Genomic DNA, 20,470 nt, shown 5'->3' with positions numbered 1-20,470 from the left:
GACTAAGTGGTATTTATTGATCAAAGACACTGAAAATAGTGAAAATACTGTGGACAGCACAAAGAAATAGTTGCCGAGGACTTGTGAGTGTTTCTAGTCGGTTTGTGGTGTAATTGGAGGTGTCTGCACTGAGAAAAAAAATATTTTTGCCAAATATTCATTTACTTGAGAGAAGCATTTATTTTTTCAAAATCGTATTTCTCCAATCGAGTCCCAGGCGAGTCTGATTAGATTTCAATTATGACCATCATGTTACTCTAGAGGATGACTATATTGCACATGACCTTAGATGAACTTCTGCAATGATTAGGGGAGGTTGGGGTAAAACGGACACTTTTGACTTTTTTAAAAATGTTAATGAGGGGTTGAAATGTTGGTAAAATTTAATAATTTTTTTTTTCAATACGAAGAACAACTCTTTCCCTTTGTGAAGAGTCTAAACTGAGCTCAATTGATAAATTTGTTTCTTAGTTATGAATAATTAAAAATAAGTCTAAAGTGTCCATTTTACCTCACCTTCCCCTATTCATTTTTCCTAAATTTATTATTTTCTATGGGGAAGAAAATCGATTAATTTTTTAAACCACTTTTAAAAAATCCAGTGTTACGATTTTTGAAGCCTTCATTCTCTTATCAAGTAGCGTAATATGATGTCGATTTATATTTTTTTATGTACTTTAATTTTTGTTTACAGTAATTGTAAAAAAATAGAAATTCGTTTCTTACGGCAATAATAGTATATTATGTTATTAGGCGATAAAAGTATTTTTTGGCCGTATGACGAACTAGTATATTTCGTCATTAGGCCGAAAAAAACTTTTCTGGCGAATATGAGGTTTGCAGCTCAAGCCGAAGGCGAGAGCGGCAGTCATATGAGCTAGAAAATGACTGTTTGACGCAATTGAAGCAAAAATTTTTTTTAAATTTTTTTCTCAACTTTTGTTTATTAATTGTTTGTTATTCTTGGGAGTACTGATGAGAATATTAATTTTCCATTCAGAAGAATGGAAAATTATTGAAAAGTTTTAACGGGAGAAGATTTTGTCAATGGATTAATTGAAAAGAAAATGAAACCGCAAAATCTAAAGTCCAGAGCAAGGCCCAGGGGGAAACCCAGAGGGGGAAAAAGGAAAAAGTGATGCTGAATTTTAATCGAATGAAAACAGAAAAGTGTAATTGGACTAATCTAATCAATTGAATTATAATCCATTGAATTATTTAGACTAATAGAAAATTATTATTCTCATCAATGCTCCCAATAATAAAAAAAGTGGATAAACAAAAGTTTAAAAAACCAACTTTTTTGCTTGAATTGCGGCAAATAGTCGTTTTTCGGCTGTTTCATTTGGCCCCACTCTTCCCTATATTATATTATATATATACTATATATAGTCTATAATACATACTATATATACTATACATGTATGTTTTATATTGTAATTTTCTTAACAATAAAAAAAATGTAATACAGTTCTGTACTGTAAAAAAAATATATATAGGATAGTATATATGTATATAGTCCATAATACATCCCTAAACATAAAAAAGAATGCAAAAAGCAAAAAGGGAAACAAAGAAGATAAAGAGGATTATGACGAGTCTGAATAAATTATTCAAAAATTGAATTCTAATTGACTTTGTTGAAACCATTCGTTTTTCCTGCATTATTATTGAGATAATAATGAATGAAAGTGAGAAACGGTAAGGTTTTACCAATCTAGCCCCCATGGAAAATAATACGCGCGCCCTGTTTTAGTGTTTATAATTATTGAGGGAGTTCACTCAAGGTTATAACTAGCATGATCATCTTCTAGAGCAATATAATTGCCATAATTGAAATCTAATGACAATTACCTGGCAATGACTCGACTGGAGAAATAAGATATTGAAAAAATAATTGCTTCTAGCAAGTAAATGGATATTTGGCAAAAATAATTTTTTTTCTCAGTATGGAGAATCCTGGAGATTTTTGGAGACTTCTGGAGGTCAATGAAACGTTTGGAGAGGAATATCAGTCACTCCAGCTGGAACTTTGAGTCCTCTTCTCGTGTAACCAAGGCCAGCTTGTAAAATATAAATTGCTGCCTCTGTAGTCAAGTTAACACTTCTCTCATCGCCGATCTCGGGATTCACCTCGACCAGATCGATCGCATTCAGACGGTTCGTCCTGTAGACTTCTTCCATCAGGTGGATCCCCTCTCGCAGGGATAATCCGCCTCTGACTGTAATTTTTGGAAATTTTTTTACTACCTATGATGATGTTTTATGGGGGGCGTTAAAGTTAATGATTAAAGATTAATTTTGGAGAATTTTTTATGGGGTTGTGATTTATTTAGGGAGTTCACCTGCTGTTCCTGTACTGGGGGCCTCTAGGGGGTCCAAGGCGTCGATGTCGAAGCTGATGTGCAAAGATTTGTCGGAGTGGGGGTCGATTTTTTTCAGAGCCATGTGGACGACCTCGTGTATTCCTAGATCATGCGATTTCGGTATTTATGTAATCATTGATAATTTAGATTGAGGGAAGATTCAGAGAGGAAAAACTATCTGAAAACATAGAGGTGGGTGGGGTAAAATGGACACTTGATTTTCTTTAAATGTTCGTAACGTGTTGAATTGTTTATGAAATGGAATAATTTTATTTGTCAATTGAAAGAACAATTCTTTTCTTTTCTGATAAACTTCATTAATAAATTTGTTTCTGAGTAATGAATTTAAAAAAATGTCAGGTGTCCATTTTACCCTACCCTCCTCTATAACTATAGACAATTATTGAAATAGATGAAATTTTTAATTTTTTAATGAAAATTCTTCCTAAAAATCAGAAAAATTAGACTTTCCTGTCGTTTTCAACTGAAACTGGAAGAATTGCACTTGAGTTAAGGTACATTTTCTTCCATTCTAAGGAAATCTCTTTTTCTGGGAATTTGAACATTTGATTTATCATGTTCGGATTTTCAAATTGAGAACTGTCTCTATATCAAATTGATGATTTCTACTGTGTTAAATCACTGTATCACTGAACACCCTAACTCAATTAATGTTGAATTAATTTTCGCTTATTCCTGAATTTTATGATTTTTAAATCTTCTTAGTTTCAGAACCCTGCGGTTCTTTACTTGAGAGTTTTTCGCAACTCAGACCCGGGTGTACTATCTTTCGAATGTTATCTGGATTTTTTTGATCTTTCGTAATCCAAAATTGTCAATTGAGTGGTATATCATGTAAAAATTCCCAAAAATTATGATAGAATGATGAAAAAAAATAGAAAAAATTCTGAACTTTTTCAAAGAGCGTTTTTAATTGAGATTCAGAATGAGTTGGAAAAAGTGGAAATCACAAATATCTGATTCGCTGTGGCAAATTATCTATTAGCTGTCATTTTCCATGGTGGATAACAAAACACTAACTTCTCATGGAAAGTGACAGCTAGGTATCTTAATTTTCAAAACAGTGGTATGTAGTCATCTGCTATTTTTATGCGATAAAGGTGTGATTAAAAAATTCTCCAAAATATTACAACTTTTTTTTAACGAGCCTTTTCCATAATAAATGTCTCTGTGCAGTGTGAGAAAAGATTTACGAAATCAGTCTTCCCCCTGCAAGATATTGGGTGACAGGCCACCATTTGTCACCGTAAATCAGATACATTTTTCAATTTCTGGTTATTCAACATATTCTGAATATAAATTAAAAATGCTCTTTGAAAAAATTAAGAATTTTTTCTACTTTTTTTGATTATTCATTCATAATTTTTCAAAACTTCTGCATGATGCAGGACTTAATTGACAATTTCAGATGACGAAAGATGAACGAAAACATCGAGATAAGGTTCGGAAGATAGTACACCCGGGACTTAAAATTACTAATTTTTTATGTTGAATTTTACAAATTTTTCCTCTGAAATTAAGTAACTAGTCTATTATCCCCAGCATAATGCCTTCTAGAACCATGAGTCTTTTAAAATCAGTAACTTGGAGTTGAGGACATTCATTTCGTGAATTATAATCGAATTTTCTCATTAATTACTATTTTTTAGCCTTCGAAAAGATCCTCTGACATTTTCTACCCAATTTAATTATCCTCTTCATAAATCCATCCATTTATCCCTTCGTTTATGATTTTTATCTATAATGTAGGGTCTCACCATATCTCTCGACATCTTCCATTCCAAATGCAGTTATCCCAAATTTTTCAATCACCAATCTTTCGTATTTGTCCACTGAGCGAAGACCAATGTAAGCTACATTTCTAATCGACAACCTGAAGAGATAATTTTTTATTATTGAATTCTGGATTGAATGACATAACTGGCCTTTTTATTGTGAATTTAGTGTATTTACATAGGCATCTGCCAGTCCATTCCAGGAAGATGAGGCCAATAGTCTGATAATTCTGATGTTAGCAGAGCAACCGGCATTCCATGAACATTACCACTGTCACTGGTTTTATTTGTGTTCAAGTCGGCGTGAGCATCTACCCACAGAACTCCAACGCTTCCTTTTGCCTGGAATATTCCATCTATTTTTTATCGATTATTCCTTATAAATGTTGAAGATTTCATTGTCATTATTATGACCCTTCAACTTTTATCGATGAATCGTTGTAGAAAATGAAAATACAATTTTGATTACCTTCACGTGTCCATCGATCGCCCCAACCCCCACACTATGATCTCCTCCTAAAGTCACTACCTTTCTCCCTTCTTTCATAATATTCTGAATAGCTTGGGACAATTCTCTAGTGCACGCTGCTACTTCTCCTAAGTGGGACATATTGTCTACTCCTGCCACTACTTCAGCCTCGTATTTTATATTTCCATAGTCTTTCACATCCAAACCTGATGGACATTAAGAATTGACGTAAGCTATTTTCGCGCCATTTTTTTACAAGAGTAAATTTTTACATAGTCAAATGTCATGAAACTTCGGCAAATCGTTCTTCGAACAATTATAAGATGATCGATCTATAGTTTAGCTCTGCGTCATATTGTTGATATCAACTTTTTGTTGAAAAAGTTGAAAAGTTTATATCGACAATATGACGAAGAGCTGAGCGATAGATCGATCACCTCATAATTGTTCGAAGAACGATTTGCCGAAGTTTCATGACATTTGACCATAAAAAAATTTACTCTTGTAAAAAAATGGCGCGAAAATAGCTTACGTCAATCCTTAAAGAAAAATTCATAATTTCCGAGTGTTTGAGAAGACTGAATTCAAATATAAGAGGACATTATTTCGATGATTATCTTGAGAGTGAGTGGCTCTATGAAGACATTTAGAAATTGTTCCTATCGGCGAGAAAAATAGTCAAGAAAAAGTCTCCCAACATTTTCTTTCCACAGTCCTCATTACCTAGATAATGACTGCTTCAAAAAACATGGCATCTATTTTGAATCATCTCAGTCATGAGTAATCTTATCACAAAAATAAAGACCTTTTTGATAGGGAAATCTCGTGCTTACACATGAAAAACATTCGTAGGAAAGGCGGCCCATTCCAGATAACCCTAGATAATTCAGCGAAGCGGTAAAATAGTTCAAGTTGGTTTTGACTAGTGCTCAGTTTTCAATGAATGTCTCGAAATTGAAGAGAGATGTGAAAATTTTTGTTATTACCTTTTTTGTAGCCCTTAATTTGCTCTACGAAAAACGTAATTACGAAAATTTTATTATCGCCCTTAGATTCGGCGATTTTCTCAGAAATTTTCTCAGTTTTTTTTACTGCATTTTCTCTCAGTGATGATACTTGCTTCTCTCTTGGAGTTGAGGATATAACCATAACAGAAGAAGATTTTCTCTCAGCTAAACAGAATAATGATCTTAATTTTTTTCAATAAACTATTCTCTAATAAACGTTTCTAGAGAAAAAAGACACGCAGAAAAGCTGTGGAGTTTCTCAACAACATCGGAAGAACACTAATAGAATTTTCTAGCGAATGCGCCAAGTTTCTACCAAAGAGATCTTTTGACGTTTCGTTCAAAAATTCTTTACCGAGATGATTAAGAAATTCACAATTGGAAAATCAATAGTCGCACGTTTATTCTTTCTTCTACGGAATTATCACCTAAATTTTTTAATTCATCAATGAGACCCGCTCTTCTGATTGCATCAGGCGCCAGTGCAACTCCTTCTTTTCTCTGCAAGAGAGAAAAAACACTTAGAAAAATGTTGCACCAACTTCACAGTAGTTTCCAAAGAATATGTGCATTTAATCTAAGGCCATGGTAAAATTTTCATTAGAATCTTTTTATAGATCTCATTTTGTTCTACGAAAAAGTAGAAGCTCTACGACACTTTTATCATCTCGCTTTGATTCTGAATTATTATTTATTACTTTAAATTGATACATGGTAAATTGGTGCAGATGGATTTCTGATCCATGAAAAGACAGTTTTACTCTGAATTTTTCTGATTTCTGTTCCGAATATTCACGGATGAAATAATTTAATAGAAAAACCTAGCGAATTCTATTGGAGTTCCATTGAACTTTTTATTAGTTTTTGGCCGTTTTTATTTAAATTTTCGATAGAAAATATTCAATAGAATTCGATTTTTCTATAGAATTTCTTCGGCTCAAGTTTTTTGTTTGATTTTCTTGATGAGAAGAAAAGGAAAATAAAATGAAAAAAACTTAAACTTAAAGAGAATAAATTGTATAGAAAAATCAATTTCTATTGAATATTTTCTATTGAACATTTCAATGGCATCAGCCAAAAAATAATAGAAAATTGAATGTAAATCCAATAGAAATTTCCAACGAATTCGCTAGATTTTTCTATTAAATTTTTTCATGTCTGTTCTTATCTGATCTGTATTTAGTACTTCTGCCCTTTCGTACTTTTTCCTATTACTTTGAATGAAACATACGTTATCTTTTCATGTAGCACGAGCCTTCATTAATAATACAACGTATTAATTTTCAGTAATAAATAATAATCAAATTCTGAAGTATTTCTCAAAAAATGTTTTTTCAGTGAAATTAACTGATATTATTCAATGCCTTCACTACAAAAGTAATCAATAAAATGTACGAATGCAATCAGAAACAAATACCTGGCCTTTCTCGAAAGGCACCCCAACAACACCCACAAAATTTCTGACACCAATTTTTCTCACAAAACTATTCCTGATCGTGGACAACATTTTCACACTCCAACTGTCACTATGAATGGTGTAAAAATACTCGAAAATGCCACGAGATTTGAAGCTCCCTGGTATCTCATTATGGAGAGGTTCCACGATCTCTGACCTCTTACTGATAGTAGCCCTCTCCCACTTATACAAATACCAATGGATTGCCCTTGGGAATATGATGAGGGAACAATAGAAAGACGTATCTCTTCAATTTTTTGATTGAAAATTTATTCATCATGATTCATTCTTTCTTATTCATAAATTATTGTTCTATTTTTCATTCAACAGATGATCAAGATGGTGAAATGCGAAAAGGTGTTCACTTGGGTCCCAACATCTGTTCTGGTCTGACCCATTCTTTGAATTGCTCCTCTGTGAGGCCATTCTTGAGGGCTGATTCCTTGAGGGTCAGTCCTTCCTTGTGAGCCTGTTTGGCAATTTTCGCGGCCTGAAGAACAAAAAAAATTGATAAAAGGAAATTAATGAAATCAGTACTTTGACAATTGTTCGATTATTAATTGTTCACTTCTTCGGAGGAGGGAGTGAACATTTTCGTCGTGATGGAGAAAAGAAAAGGCTCCTTCATCCAGGTGAAATTGCACGGATGAAAAAATTTTATAGAAAAATCTACCGAATTCGATTTTTCTATATAACTTATTCTATCGAGATATTTTCTATAGAATTTCCTGGGCTCAAGTTTTCCAAGTTTTTTGTTTAATTTTCTTGATGAGAAGAAAAGAAGAATAAAATGAAAAAAACTTGGAAAATTTTAGCCGAGGAAATTCTATAGAAAATGTCTGGAAAGAATAAGTTATATAGAAAAATTGAATTCTATCAACTTTTTCTATTGAATATTTTCTATTGAACATTTCAATACAATTGGCCAAACATTAATAGAAAGTGCAATACGAATCCAACAGAATTTTCCAACGAATTCGCTAGGGTTTTTTATTAAATTTTTTCCTGCATGTGTCGATCCATTTCACTTAATTCTGGCGTAAATTTAATTCATTTTCACGAATAAAAAAAAATACCGACACTTCTGACACCAATTTAAACGCGTATGGGTTTATAAAAAGACGTTTATTAAAATAAATAGGAACTTGAGAAATAAAAGGTCATTGCAGTAAAAACAGAAGAAAAGAAGAATGATAAAACAAAAGTAATACTAACTTCAGAGGAGATGTTCAAATGAGAAACGAAACGAATGCATACCTGATAGAATGCATTCTAAATTAAAAATAGACACTCATAACAATATCTTTGAAACTAGTGAGACTCGCGTGGAAAAAATTGTCAAGACATCTCTTTTAGAGCCGAGAAAATTCTCTACCAAAATGTTTTCTGAGATTACTCAGACCTGAAATTATGCAACAATCTGAGGAAATGTTATTATCTAGGGAAATGACTAGGTTCAATGGAGAGAATTGTTCCGCCCATAAGAAAGGTTTTTTGTTAATTGCCTTCATATCTACTAGGTTTACAGGAATTTAGAGATCAGCATTTTATGCATTTTTTCGGATTTATTCAATGAAACTTTTTCTCAGGAGATTATGGAAAACGACAAGAGAAGGTTTTAAAACTAAAGCAGGTCACTATCTTCCAGGCATCAAAGAATACTTAGTTTTTGACGATTATCTCGGTAGATGAAAGATATCAGAATATTTATGAAGACGTTGTTTCAATAGCAATTCGAAAGCTATGAAAGAAAAAATCTCTGCAAACATTTCGTTATCTCCCTTCAATCTAAACACATTTTTGGAAAACTGACTCCGAAATAAAATTGGCTCATCTGTACGTATAAAAAAATCATTAGAAAACATGCATTCACTAACAAATATTATTGACGTTTCATTGAAATTCTATTAAAATTATGCCAGAATTTTATTTTAATTCTCTTTTGACAGAGGTTTTCATAAATAAAATCGCAATGGATGTTGATATGTCTATGTAACTGATTCCATTAGGATTTTTTTAATTAAAATCCTTGAGCACTAAATTTCGACTTTTTGTATTGATTTTTTCAATGAGAAACCAAAAAATATAGCAGGAAAGCTTCGATAACTAAGAACTGTGATGACTAGGAAATTTTATAGAAACAAATCTCAAGTCAAAAAAATCCTAATCGGCTGTATCCTTGATACAGCCGTCAGATTTAACGTGGATGCGTCTATGGACCGAAATTCTCATTGGCAGTATCCTTTTTGACGTAATTCGTCACAAGAATTTAATGTTATATTCAATTCTATACGTCTCAATAATTTTATAAAGAATTTCAAAATTGAAAAATTCGTGATTCATAATTAGAACCTGCTTAATTGACGAATTCCATGGAAATACGCAAGAATTAAAAAATTTTCGAATTTTCTAATCACTTTATACTATGAAAAATTGCTCTCAAAAGACTTAGTTGATTAAGAATGCTTTCTATTCATTCGCTCCTTATCTGAGAAATGGCACTGTCTTCGGCCTTGGATCATTTTAACCCCACCATCGACTCATCGGCCAATCAGATTTCTAACTTCCCACCATTGACTCTTCAGCCAATGGTGAGTTTTTGCACAGTAACCTTCTATAAATTAGTGCACCCAATCTGCCTGGGCCATTTCGCCTCGAGCAGCAGAAGAACAGGGAGCGGACTATCAGAGTAGCAGAACCAGAATTTGAAAACAAAGAAATGAGGGGAGGAATGAGGAGGAAGGGAGTACTCCACGAGAGGAATCTTTAGCTTTAAACCATCAATAGTCGTTTATTGGAAAACTTAATTTTGCCGTGGAGATTTAACTCTCGTCTTCAGAAAAATCTCAGTTCTCGCTGTAACCAAGAAACTCAATTCCGCTGACTAATAAAAAAAACTCAATTTCCTGTACTGCTTCTCACGATTTCTCGTCTGGGAATTGGTATTACATACTTCCCAAACTCGAAAACTTGAAAATCACTACAGAAAAATATTGTTCCTGGGCTGTTGCGATGGGGTTTTTTTACTCGTGTGGTTGGCCAGTCATCGCCTACGGCTCGGAAGCCAACGCCACATGAGTAAAAAACCCCATCGCAACAGGCCGGAAAAATACTATTATGCTTTTAAGCATCGCCAATAGATGGCGCGGCTGCATAAGCATTTTTTCGCCGAGTGACCCCCCAAAACGAAACTATAGACGTATCCACGTCAAAAAATCCGCATGAATCTCCTCAATGAACTCACCTTATCATATCCAATATGCGGGTTGAGGGCGGTCACCAGCATCAAACTTTCATTCATTATCTTCTTGATATTCTCATTATTCGGTTGAATTCCACAAACACAATTGTCTGTGAACGATTTAGCAGCATCTCCGATGAGTCTTACAGACCTAAGAGTATTGGCTACCATCACAGGCTTGAAGACATTGAGCTCGAAGTGTCCATTGCTGCCACCGACAGTGACTGCCACATGATTACCCATAACTTGAGCACAAACCATCGTAATTGCCTCGCATTGTGTTGGATTCACTTTTCCAGGCATTATGGAACTTCCGGGCTCATTTTCTGGGAGGGACAGCTCACCGAGGCCACAGCGGGGGCCGCTGCCGAGGAATCTTATGTCATTGGCAATCTTGAAGTAAAAGAAAAACAACAATGTTTCGGCGATACTTCTTGTCATGAAGAAGGGAATAAAAAATGAAAGATTTATTAGTTAGAGAATTATCTAAGTACTGAACAATTTCAGGAAAAAATATAAAGACTTTTTTTTAGAGAATTAAAGCTCGGATGGATCAACTTTCAAAAGTTATCTCGATTGTTTTTTCATCTTCGTAATGTAAAATATATCGCGATTTCCATTGGATTTTACATCACGCAGGAGTTCCTAAAAATTATGATTGTATAATTTTAAAAAAGTAGAATGAAGCTGAACATTTTCAAAGAATGTTAATAAAGATTAGGAAATAAGTCCAATGGAGGGAAAATTGTAAATGGATTATTTATCATGGCAACTAATGATCTGACAGGCATTAGGTGCAGTAAATTATTAATTTGCAGCTTCTTCCCTATTGAGTGTATTTGCCACTTATTCAAAAACGCTCTTTGAAAATGTTCAGTTTTTTGCGTCCGAATGGAATCAGAATTTTATTGTCGGGGTCCAAGTTTCACATTCTCTAATTTTGTTTGGAAGTGATGTAGAATGACCATGTCTGTATGTTAGCATGGCCGCCACCTTCCCCATTGGTCACTTTGTAAAAAATTACGTAATTAAGTGGCTACAGTAATTTCAAAAAATCTGAAATTTTGTCGGATTATAGATCTTAATGAGGACAAACTTCGCAAAATTTCAGCCCGATCGATCGTTTTTCGATTGTACAATCATAATTTTTTGAGATTCCAGGGCTATGCAAAACTAAATGGCAATTGGAGAAAATTTCAGATTATCAAAATAAAAAAGCAACCAAGATCACAAGCGAAAGATAATACACGCGGGCCTTAAATAAATCTTCCAATATTCCTGTCCAAACTCATTAGGTTCAGAATTATTTGGGAAATAATATGTATAGAAAATAATATGTATATGTATATGGAAATAATAATATAGGAAATAATATGTATATGTATATGGGAAATAATATGTAAGATTCGCAGATTTTGTCCTTCCACTTTAGGTTTGAGTGAGAAATTTCAATTCACCTTCATAAGAGAAACCGCGACAGTATTCAAGGCTCCATGGACCTCCACAATAGCATCATGAGCTGCTAAAGCCTCGAATTTATTCGGAGCAGTGACAAAGGGTAATCCAGTGAGTTGGGAGATTCTAGCTGCAGTTTTTTCAGCAAAACCTTTTCTCGTGTTGAGCCCAGTTCCCACGGCTGTTCCCCCCAGGGCCAATTGATACAGCCTTGGGAGTGTGTCCTTGACTCTTGCAATGCCATATTCAACCTGTGTGGCATATCCTGTTGACCAAACATTAATTAAATCCCGTTTTAGAGATGGAGGGTAATGAGACCAACCAATTTCCACCTTTGTATGAATTTCTTTGAGAATTTTTTTAGATCCCTTTTCTCCATTTTCCGTAGCTCTCAATTTTTTTTTCATCACGCTGGGTGTAATGTGACATTTTGCGCATGCTAAGCGTGCGCAAAACCCTACTTCTCAGCCAGGGCCTTCAATTTTTGAGCTATGGAGGTTTTTTTTTCAAAATTGTTGAAAAAATATGTACAATAACAATTACGAATTAGTTCTTTGAAATTCGACTCCTACACAGCTAATTTCGTTGTGTTTAATATAAAAATTTGCGCCATTCATGTATAATAGACAGAAAAATTATACTTCAACTATTAAAAATATATTCTCGATTCTTTCAGAACCATTTTTCGAACTATTTCACAAGGATGGTGCAATTTTTTATTAAAAAAATAATGAAATTAGCTGCGTAGGAGTTGAGTTTCAAAAAAAGTAACTCGTGATTGTTATTGCATATATTTTTTCAAAAATGTTGAAAAAAAAACTCTGTAGCTCAAAAATTGAAGGCCCTGGACTATTTTTCAACATTTTAAGGGGACACTACTATGAGTTTTTAAAGTCGTGGCTAATTGGAGTGTGATTTCTCATGCATTGCAGATCGATTATATATGGCTAAAAACGAATAATTAGTGCAAAAAACATTAATTGCTTATTGCTCGTTCGCACCACAGACGCTTAAAACGTTAAAAATAGTCCAGGGCCTCCAATTGTTGAGCTACAAAATTTTTGAAAAAATGTGTACAATAACACTAACGAAGCAGTTCTTTGAAATTCGACTCCTACACAGCTATTGATTTGATATAAAAATTTCCGCCATTCATGTAAAATGGGCAGAAAAATTATCCTTAAAATATTTAAAATATGTTCTCAATTTTTTCAGAAATATTTTTGGAGCTATTTTACAAGAATGGTGCAATTTTTTATGAAAAAAATTACGAAATTAGCTGTGTAGGAGTTGAATTTCAAACAACTAACTTGTAATTGTTATTGCACATATTTTTTCAAAAATGTTAAAAAAAAACTTCTGTAGCTCAAAAATTGGGGGCTCTGGACTATTTTCAACATTTTAAGCGTCTGCAAGGCAAATGAACAATAAACAATTTTTTTTACACTAATTATTCGTTTTTTCTCGAAGGAGAAATCTCATTCTAATAACCGGCGACTTTTAAAGCTCATTTTATTCCTAAATAATCAATCAATCAAGGATTGATGAATCAAATTTTTTCATCAACACGAAGGAGATGACTCTGTCTATCAGTTGATTAAAAAATCCCATTTTTGGGGTTTGCATAGACATTCTTATATGAATGAATTAAGATGAACTAGATAATATTTTTTCTCTTTACCTGAGAATTCTTGACCCAGCGTTAAAGGCACAGCGTCCTGCGTGTGAGTCCTTCCAATTTTGATGATATCTTTCCAGGCCTTGGCCTTCTCGTCCAGTGCCCCATGCAGCTTTGTGAGTCCTGGGAGCAGGATTTTATTTATCTCGAGGGCGACTGCAATGTGCATTGCTGTTGGAAAAGTGTCGTTGGAGGATTGAGACATGTTCACGTGGTCGTTGGGATGCACCGGGGTTTTGGAACCCAATTCTCCACCCAAAATTTCAATAGCTCGGTTGGAGATGACTTCGTTGGTGTTCATGTTCGATTGAGTTCCAGAGCCTGTCTGCCAGATTACGAGGGGAAAGTGGTCGTTGTAGAGCTTTCCGCTTATCACGTCGTCTGCTGCTTTGCTTATTGCCTCGGATATCTTTGGGTCCAGACCGAACTCTTTGTTCACTTCAGCTGCTGCTTTTTTGAGAATTCCCATTGCCACAATTACTCCGTACTGTGGATGTATTTTAGGGGATTTTAATAGTGAATTTAATGATTGAAATCATTGAGTTGTGGAGTATTTGAAATCATTCATCATTCACGAAATATCAAAGACGTTTCTTGAAGCTGATGAAATTTCCACATCAAAAATATGTTGTAATACTTTCTCCTAAATTACCCGTTAGTGAGATAGTTTCACTGAAATAGGAATGACTTTCAGTCACGTAAGGAATATAACTCACTTTGACATTTAGAATATCTCAGTCATAGGTGGTTTTACACTGACAGGAAAAGAAAACATGTTCTTAAACAAGTCGTGTTTGAACCAAAAAAAGGGGAGTTGAACAGTCTCTTGACATAAAAAATTTTTGTCCCAAAAATAGAGTTAGTTAAAGGAGAGTGCGGCAAAATGAAACAGTCAAAAAAACGACTGTATGACGCAATTCCAGCAAAAACAAATTTTTTTTATTATAGATTTTTTTTAAACTTTTTTTATTCTTCGGTGCAAAAAGTATTGTTTAATGTATCCTGAAGGTTTTAAAATCAATTTTTTTTCGAATAATGAAAAATACCCATAAATTCGATTTCTATCCTTGTCTTTTAATATTTGTCTTTTAATATTTCAATAAATTTTCAATTGAAATTGGCAAGTAATGAGTAAATTTCTTGAAAAAAGGGCTTTCAATTGAATTTTTTCACACGAGTTATCTTTTACGAAACAAAAAATTAACTAATTTGATAGAATAAACTATTGGAGCGGATTTCATGTTAATTACCGGCATCCGCTCAAAGCTGTCTCCAATAGGGAAATTCATCACAGACCTCAACGTTTGTGCTCCATAATATTTATCCGCTGGTACCTTCAATTCCCCGAAGGTATCGCGTTCAATTCGGAACCCCTTATCACTTCCCTAAACAGAAAAACAGAGACATCAACGTAAGAAAATTACAGAACAAATTGCGTGAAATTCTCAAAACAAAGATGAATAAAATTCTTCAAAAATCACCTGTGCATTTTTATCAGCCATCATCGTGGAATAAAAAACAAGAGTTAATTACGTCTTAATCCGCCGGAGATGGATGAAGAACTGGTCTCTCAATGCTTGAGAGTATGGAATGAAAGGTCCCGAAGGTGATAAGCAAGAATGTGGTTTTACAATACGAATTCAACACAAACACACAGAAGTGGAATTCATAAGTGAAATAACAGAGATTGGAGACCAGTGACGAAATAGTGAGGAGGGATTTGCTAAACGACGGGGAATTTGCAATAGTCTTGTTACTTTTACTTTTGTTTTTATTTTTATTCATAAATCATTTGTTTTAATAAATTATCTCTCTTCTTTTTCTCTTTTCGAATCTAATTTTAAATCGGTGGGGAGGATTACGTAAAGGAAATCAAAGTGGGAGGGTTGAATGACAATTCGTGTTCCAAAAATGAATTAACAAATCGAATAATTAATGCAAATTGAGTGATGGAGGAGTGATGAACATTCTTAATTGATTGAAATCAATTCGTGATGCACTTTGAAGAGTTTTGTTTGGGTTTTCTGTTATGAAAACATCGTTACCTGAGCATAATTACGAACGATCGGGTCGTTTATAGACAATCTAATGGCTACAGAGCTTGTGACTTCACTCTGTAATCTCCGAATAATACTGGGAACACCTCGTGATTTGAGTACATTGAGTGCCATGTTTGTTTATTTGAGTTTTTCTTAATTTTATGACAACAATCAGATGGAAAAAGTGTTTTGGCACCGCGTACCGGCAGGTTACGTCGACCGAGGCGGTAGACACAGAGGGCGTAATTTTTTTACTGTCCGCTGGTCTATCAGATTTCACGATTTCGCTACTTGTGTTGATAATTTACTCTCGAAAACAGAAATCGAAACGATGAAATTGCACACGTGGGAATATTCAATGGAAAAGAGTTTATTGGAAGAATTACTTCAGTCAATAAATTCAGATAATTCCTTGGAAAACTTGATTTGTGCAGAATTTTCATAGAGAAAATCTCCTGACATAATTTTCAAAGTTTTCTACTATAAAGATTTGTATTTCTTTTTTATACCCAAAGAAATGGCGCATTGGAATCGAAAATAACTCTTCATTCATTCCAATAAACGATTTATTTGATGCAAATAAAGAATTATTCTATTATGCCCCAGAATTGGTCAATTGCGTTATGGTTAAATATGTGGAAATACAGCAGTGTCAGCGTAACACTTGCCAGCGTAACTGGATTATGCTGACCAAGTGAACAAATATAAAAAATGAATGTATTATTTAAGAAACGGTTGAGTCTGTACAGATCAGACCTGAATTGGACCCCGACGCATAGAAAAGTCGTAAACTCTTTGTAATCAGTCAGACGACACAGTAATTATAATCAAGTAATAAATTCTCATATTTAAATGCCGATAAACCACACTGAGAGAAAAGTTCTCAAAGAAGTCTTACTTGTGCCAAGAAAATATTTTTTTTTAATTATCAAAAAGGATTTTTTGGTGCCAAACATACAGAGAGAGCGCCGGAATAAAATTTTGTTGTCGCAAAAATAGATTTGGTAGTTGAAAAAAATTGCATTCTCTGTACACGCAAGAAATGTTATTTCTAGCACTACTCTTTCATTATTCGATACTCCCATACGTATTTTGCTCCCGAAAAATCTTTGTTTTATGTGAAACAAGGGATGGTAGTTCTTCGTGTCGGCTGTCTAATAATCACAGACAAGAAATGAATCCTTAAATGAAACAATAATAATGATATGATAGCAATCTTGTAACTTAGGGGTAAAATATTTGTTGATGAATTTTCCTCTATATGAGATATTTTCATCCTGAAAAGGCTCTGTCTGGTGTGAATTATCCGCCTCTTGAACCAACTACAGGACTCCTGTACCTAATTTCGACTCGACGGGAGAACGAATTCCGAGAAGTCGAAAATAGCCGGCCGAGCTCTCATTGGCCAAGCGCGCGCAGTGGGGAGGTCAGAGAGAGAACGCATTATGTTGCTCTCTGTCTTCGACCGTCGGGCAACAGTGAATCAACATAACCCCACAGTTCATCAATTTAGAAAAAATATGAAACTTGAATAAAAAATAAAAACTAAAAATAAGTGAGTTTTTAAGCATATTGAGAAAAATTGATCCAATGAACAATTAAATGGCAGAAAGGTCGCCTGAAAAGAGAGGTGAATCGAGAGGGAAGAAGGAAAACGAGAGAACTTTTTTTCAATGAAGACTATAAAATTCAAATGATTCAAGGTTTAATTATTGCAACTTTATTTTTATGCAGTTCAAACGTCTCCTGCCATAGACGTATCCGAGGAACAGCAGATATTCTGTTAATGACTATAACAACAGTCTTACAAACTGAAGTTTCGACTACTTTTTTACAATGGTGAGGCGATTCGTACAGAAGTAAGTTTTAAGTGTATTTAATATTCTTAAAAATCCACTTAAAATATACAGCAAGTTTTCAACTTCATTGTTCGACGGGGGAATGTAGGTCTTCCATGTTGACGTTAGTATCCACTATATACTTCGAATCCACTTAAGAAATACGCCAAACTCAGCAACGCTTTTCAGATCGCTGGGGAACATACTCAAATGCGGCTGAAAGCATACTTTAAATTCACTCAAAACAGACGACAATGACCTGGGCTTTTCACGTACTTGGGGAATATACTTCAAGTTGACTTGAAATAAACTTTAAATTCACTCAAAAAAAACAACAATTGCCTGGCCTTGTCACAAAGTTAGGGAGTATACTTAAAGTTAACTTAAAATAAACTTTAAATCCACTCAAAAAAACGACAATCGCTTGGTCTTGTCACGAAGTTAGGGAGTATACTTAAAGTTGACTTAAATAAACTTTAAATCAACTTTAAAAAAAGAACTTCCCGGCCTTATATATACTGTCAGAAAATTCTCTAGAGATTTTTGCCTTTTGAGTGTCTTAAAGTCAGCGAAAAGTTAGCTTAAATGTACCTTACACTCACTCAAAGTACACTTTAAATACACTTAAAACTTACTTCTGTACGAATATCCTCACCGTTTTTACAACTATTAACACTTGGACTTATAAACAATATCACATGAAAAATTACAATGCCAAGACTAGGACGTTTTTCATTTTTCAGTACAGGCAGATTTGGCGTCGTGTTCTTTTATTTTCTCATAAATGACACGCGAAGATGTGAGGATGTCTTCAGGATAAGAATTTTTCGTGTCACGGGACCTGAAAATTAATATACACACCTCGCCATGGAAAACATCACCCTCCCCCACGTGCAAGATTGCCTTCCGAGCCGAAGGCGAGTGAGACGGTGATCTGTTTTCCAAGGCTCGGGCATGTAATGTACTATTCCTCGAAATACCTTACCGCGTACGCGAGACAACGAAATGCCTCATGTTTTCGTGTTTTTGCAGTCATCATTTGCAGAGGATCCTCTAGGAGATTATTATTTTCCAGGTCATGCACCACCTCTTTGCAACAAAGCTCACCAGAGTCTCTGCGATTTCCTGGAGCACATGGACTTTCTCGAGCGACGTTTCCGTTGTACTCGTTATCATCTGCCTTTTCTTCCTCTTCTCCTGCTCTTTCGTCTTCTTTCTCGCCTTCTGCATCATCTTCAGCTCCACCACTTCTGTCTTGCTGACCTTCGTTGAACACTTCATCAACTATCAAATTTTCCTTCTTTATGTCCAAAAATTTTTCATTGAAGGGATCAACTGCTGCAGCATTGACCGACAACTTTTCTCCACTGATTTGTACCCCCCGAATCCCGTACCTCTCCTTCCATGCCCTCAGCCATCCTTTGCTTGCTGTGAATGCTTCATTACCACCAAATGCTCTGTTTAAAATTCGTGCTTTTTCTTGAATCATCGGTCCTGTCAGTGGTACGCCGGCCGCTCGTTTATCTCTGAACCAAATCCACATGGCACTATCAACACGCTCATTATCGACCCTTGACATACGTTTTTGATTCTTTGGTATTCGATCGCGGGAACCTGCCCACTCCAGTAATTTGTCCTTCTGTTGTAGCCATGACCTTACTGTTGTGGGATGCACATGCAGGTCAGCAGCCACTTGATTTACTGAAACTGTCCTTGCTTCGACTTCACTTATCACCTTCAGTTTTACTTCTATTGACTGTGAATTATTTTTTCTCCCGGCTTGATGCGTCGACATTTTTCGCAATGATTGAGGTTAGGGTAACACTCGAGGGCGTAAGGCTGCGTAGGGCTATGCGGCCGGGAGATGATGGGACCATTCCGTAAAAGGAAGGAGTGAGGATTGAAAGCGCAAGAGTAGGGACGCAGTGATTCCGCCTGTCGAAAATAGCCGGCTCGAATATAGAGGAGTCGTATTTGTTGCCTACTGTATTTCGTTGCTTTCGGAAATAGAACAATTATTCATGTTTGAGACTTTCAAATGCGAATCAAACAAATTCTTTTCCGTCCCGGCGGGCGCAAAGTTACATTTCCCTCCCGCGAAGCGGGAAGCTCTGAGCAAACTCTGACTTTGCGCCTACGCCGAGACGGAAAATCGCGTTCTAACCACGGGAAGTAAAATAAAGGGCCCTCAGCCACGTGCTTGCCAACCTCGCCTTCGGCTCGACTGGGAATTGCACTGGCGGCTGAGGATCCTTTATTTTTCCTCCCTAGGTTAGAAATATACTATATTTCACACACCTGCACGGCAAGTTCGTACTTTGCTCCCTGATGAGCGGGAGGAAAGTGCGGACTTCCCGCCCTAGGGTGGAAAGTTGCTCCCAAGGGCGGAAAGTCAAGACTTTCCACCCGAGGGAGTAACTTTTCACCCGAAAAGGCGGAAAGAGCCTTTTCCAACTGACTGGACTGGTTTTCCAGTCCTTTCGGACTGAAAAGGTGGATGAGGGCGGAAAGTACTCACTTTTTCTCGCTCATCAAAGAGCAAAATACGAACATTCCTTTGTAGGTGTGTTAAAATAGTATATTTCTAACCTAGGGAGGGAAAATAAAGGATCCTCAGCCGCCAGTGCAATTACCAGCCGAGCCGAAGGCGAGGATATGCTTATTTTACTTCCCGTGGTTAGAACACGATTTTCCGTCTCGGCGTAGGCGCGAAGTCAGAGTTCCCTCCTGCGAAGCGGGAGGGAAATGTAACTTTGCGCCCGCCGGGACGGAAAATAGCATGTGCACCTCAGGCGGGAAAACATGACTCCGCCCCTGGTGCACAATATACTATTTTGGCAATTTTCAATTAGGGATTTTGTTGGCCCAAACAAGACTTGTTTGACGTGTTTGTTGTTCTCTCACCCAGCAAACAATATGTCGACAATTTAGCGACAAATTGGCGATGTCCTGTTAAATTTTAGATGGCACTGGCAAAAATTGTTTTCTGGGCAGTGCATTGGTGGGATTTATCCCTTCAAGCCTAGAACCCAATTATAAGTATCCCCCACGCTAGGTACAATTCCATGGTGATAAATTCGTCGTATAAACTGTGATTTCATTTCTAACTGGTAAAGTTATTACTT

General features: G+C 35.5%; 2 protein-coding genes across 4 annotated transcripts; both read right to left on the bottom strand.

Moving 5' to 3' along the window:
* Positions 1–1,567: 1,567 nt before the first annotated feature.
* On the bottom strand, positions 1,568–7,145 carry LOC107047873 (arginase, hepatic). The gene is made up of 7 exons (XM_015270761.1): positions 7,056–7,145; positions 6,067–6,139; positions 4,632–4,837; positions 4,341–4,504; positions 4,145–4,260; positions 2,346–2,468; positions 1,568–2,222 (listed from the first exon to the last, which is right to left on the bottom strand). Exons 1-7 carry the CDS (start codon positions 7,143–7,145, stop codon positions 1,987–1,989), a joined length of 1,008 nt encoding a protein of 335 aa, XP_015126247.1. The 3' UTR covers positions 1,568–1,986.
* Positions 7,146–7,342: 197 nt separating this feature from the next.
* Positions 7,343–19,233, bottom strand: LOC107047872 (fumarate hydratase, mitochondrial). Of its 3 annotated transcripts, none has more exons than XM_015270758.2 (6): positions 18,331–19,233; positions 14,719–14,853; positions 13,472–13,955; positions 11,793–12,055; positions 10,339–10,728; positions 7,343–7,584 (listed from the first exon to the last, which is right to left on the bottom strand). In XM_015270758.2, exons 1-6 carry the CDS (start codon positions 19,138–19,140, stop codon positions 7,456–7,458), a joined length of 2,211 nt encoding a protein of 736 aa, XP_015126244.1. In that variant the 5' UTR covers positions 19,141–19,233; the 3' UTR covers positions 7,343–7,455. The 3 variants fall into 3 exon arrangements, with proteins under 3 accessions (XP_015126244.1, XP_015126245.1, XP_015126246.1); XM_015270759.2 differs by lacking the exon at positions 18,331–19,233 and adding an exon at positions 15,514–15,752; XM_015270760.2 differs by lacking the exon at positions 18,331–19,233 and adding an exon at positions 14,950–15,459.
* Between the last annotated feature and the right edge of the window lie 1,237 nt (positions 19,234–20,470).

This window comes from Diachasma alloeum, unplaced genomic scaffold (assembly GCF_001412515.2).
Source record: "Diachasma alloeum isolate Michigan unplaced genomic scaffold, Dall2.0 Dall_scaffold_78908, whole genome shotgun sequence".
In the NCBI taxonomy this organism is placed as follows: Eukaryota; Metazoa; Arthropoda; class Insecta; order Hymenoptera; family Braconidae; genus Diachasma; species Diachasma alloeum.
The sequence above is the reverse complement of the archived record's forward strand: the minus strand, read 5'-3'. Positions and strand labels throughout refer to the sequence as shown.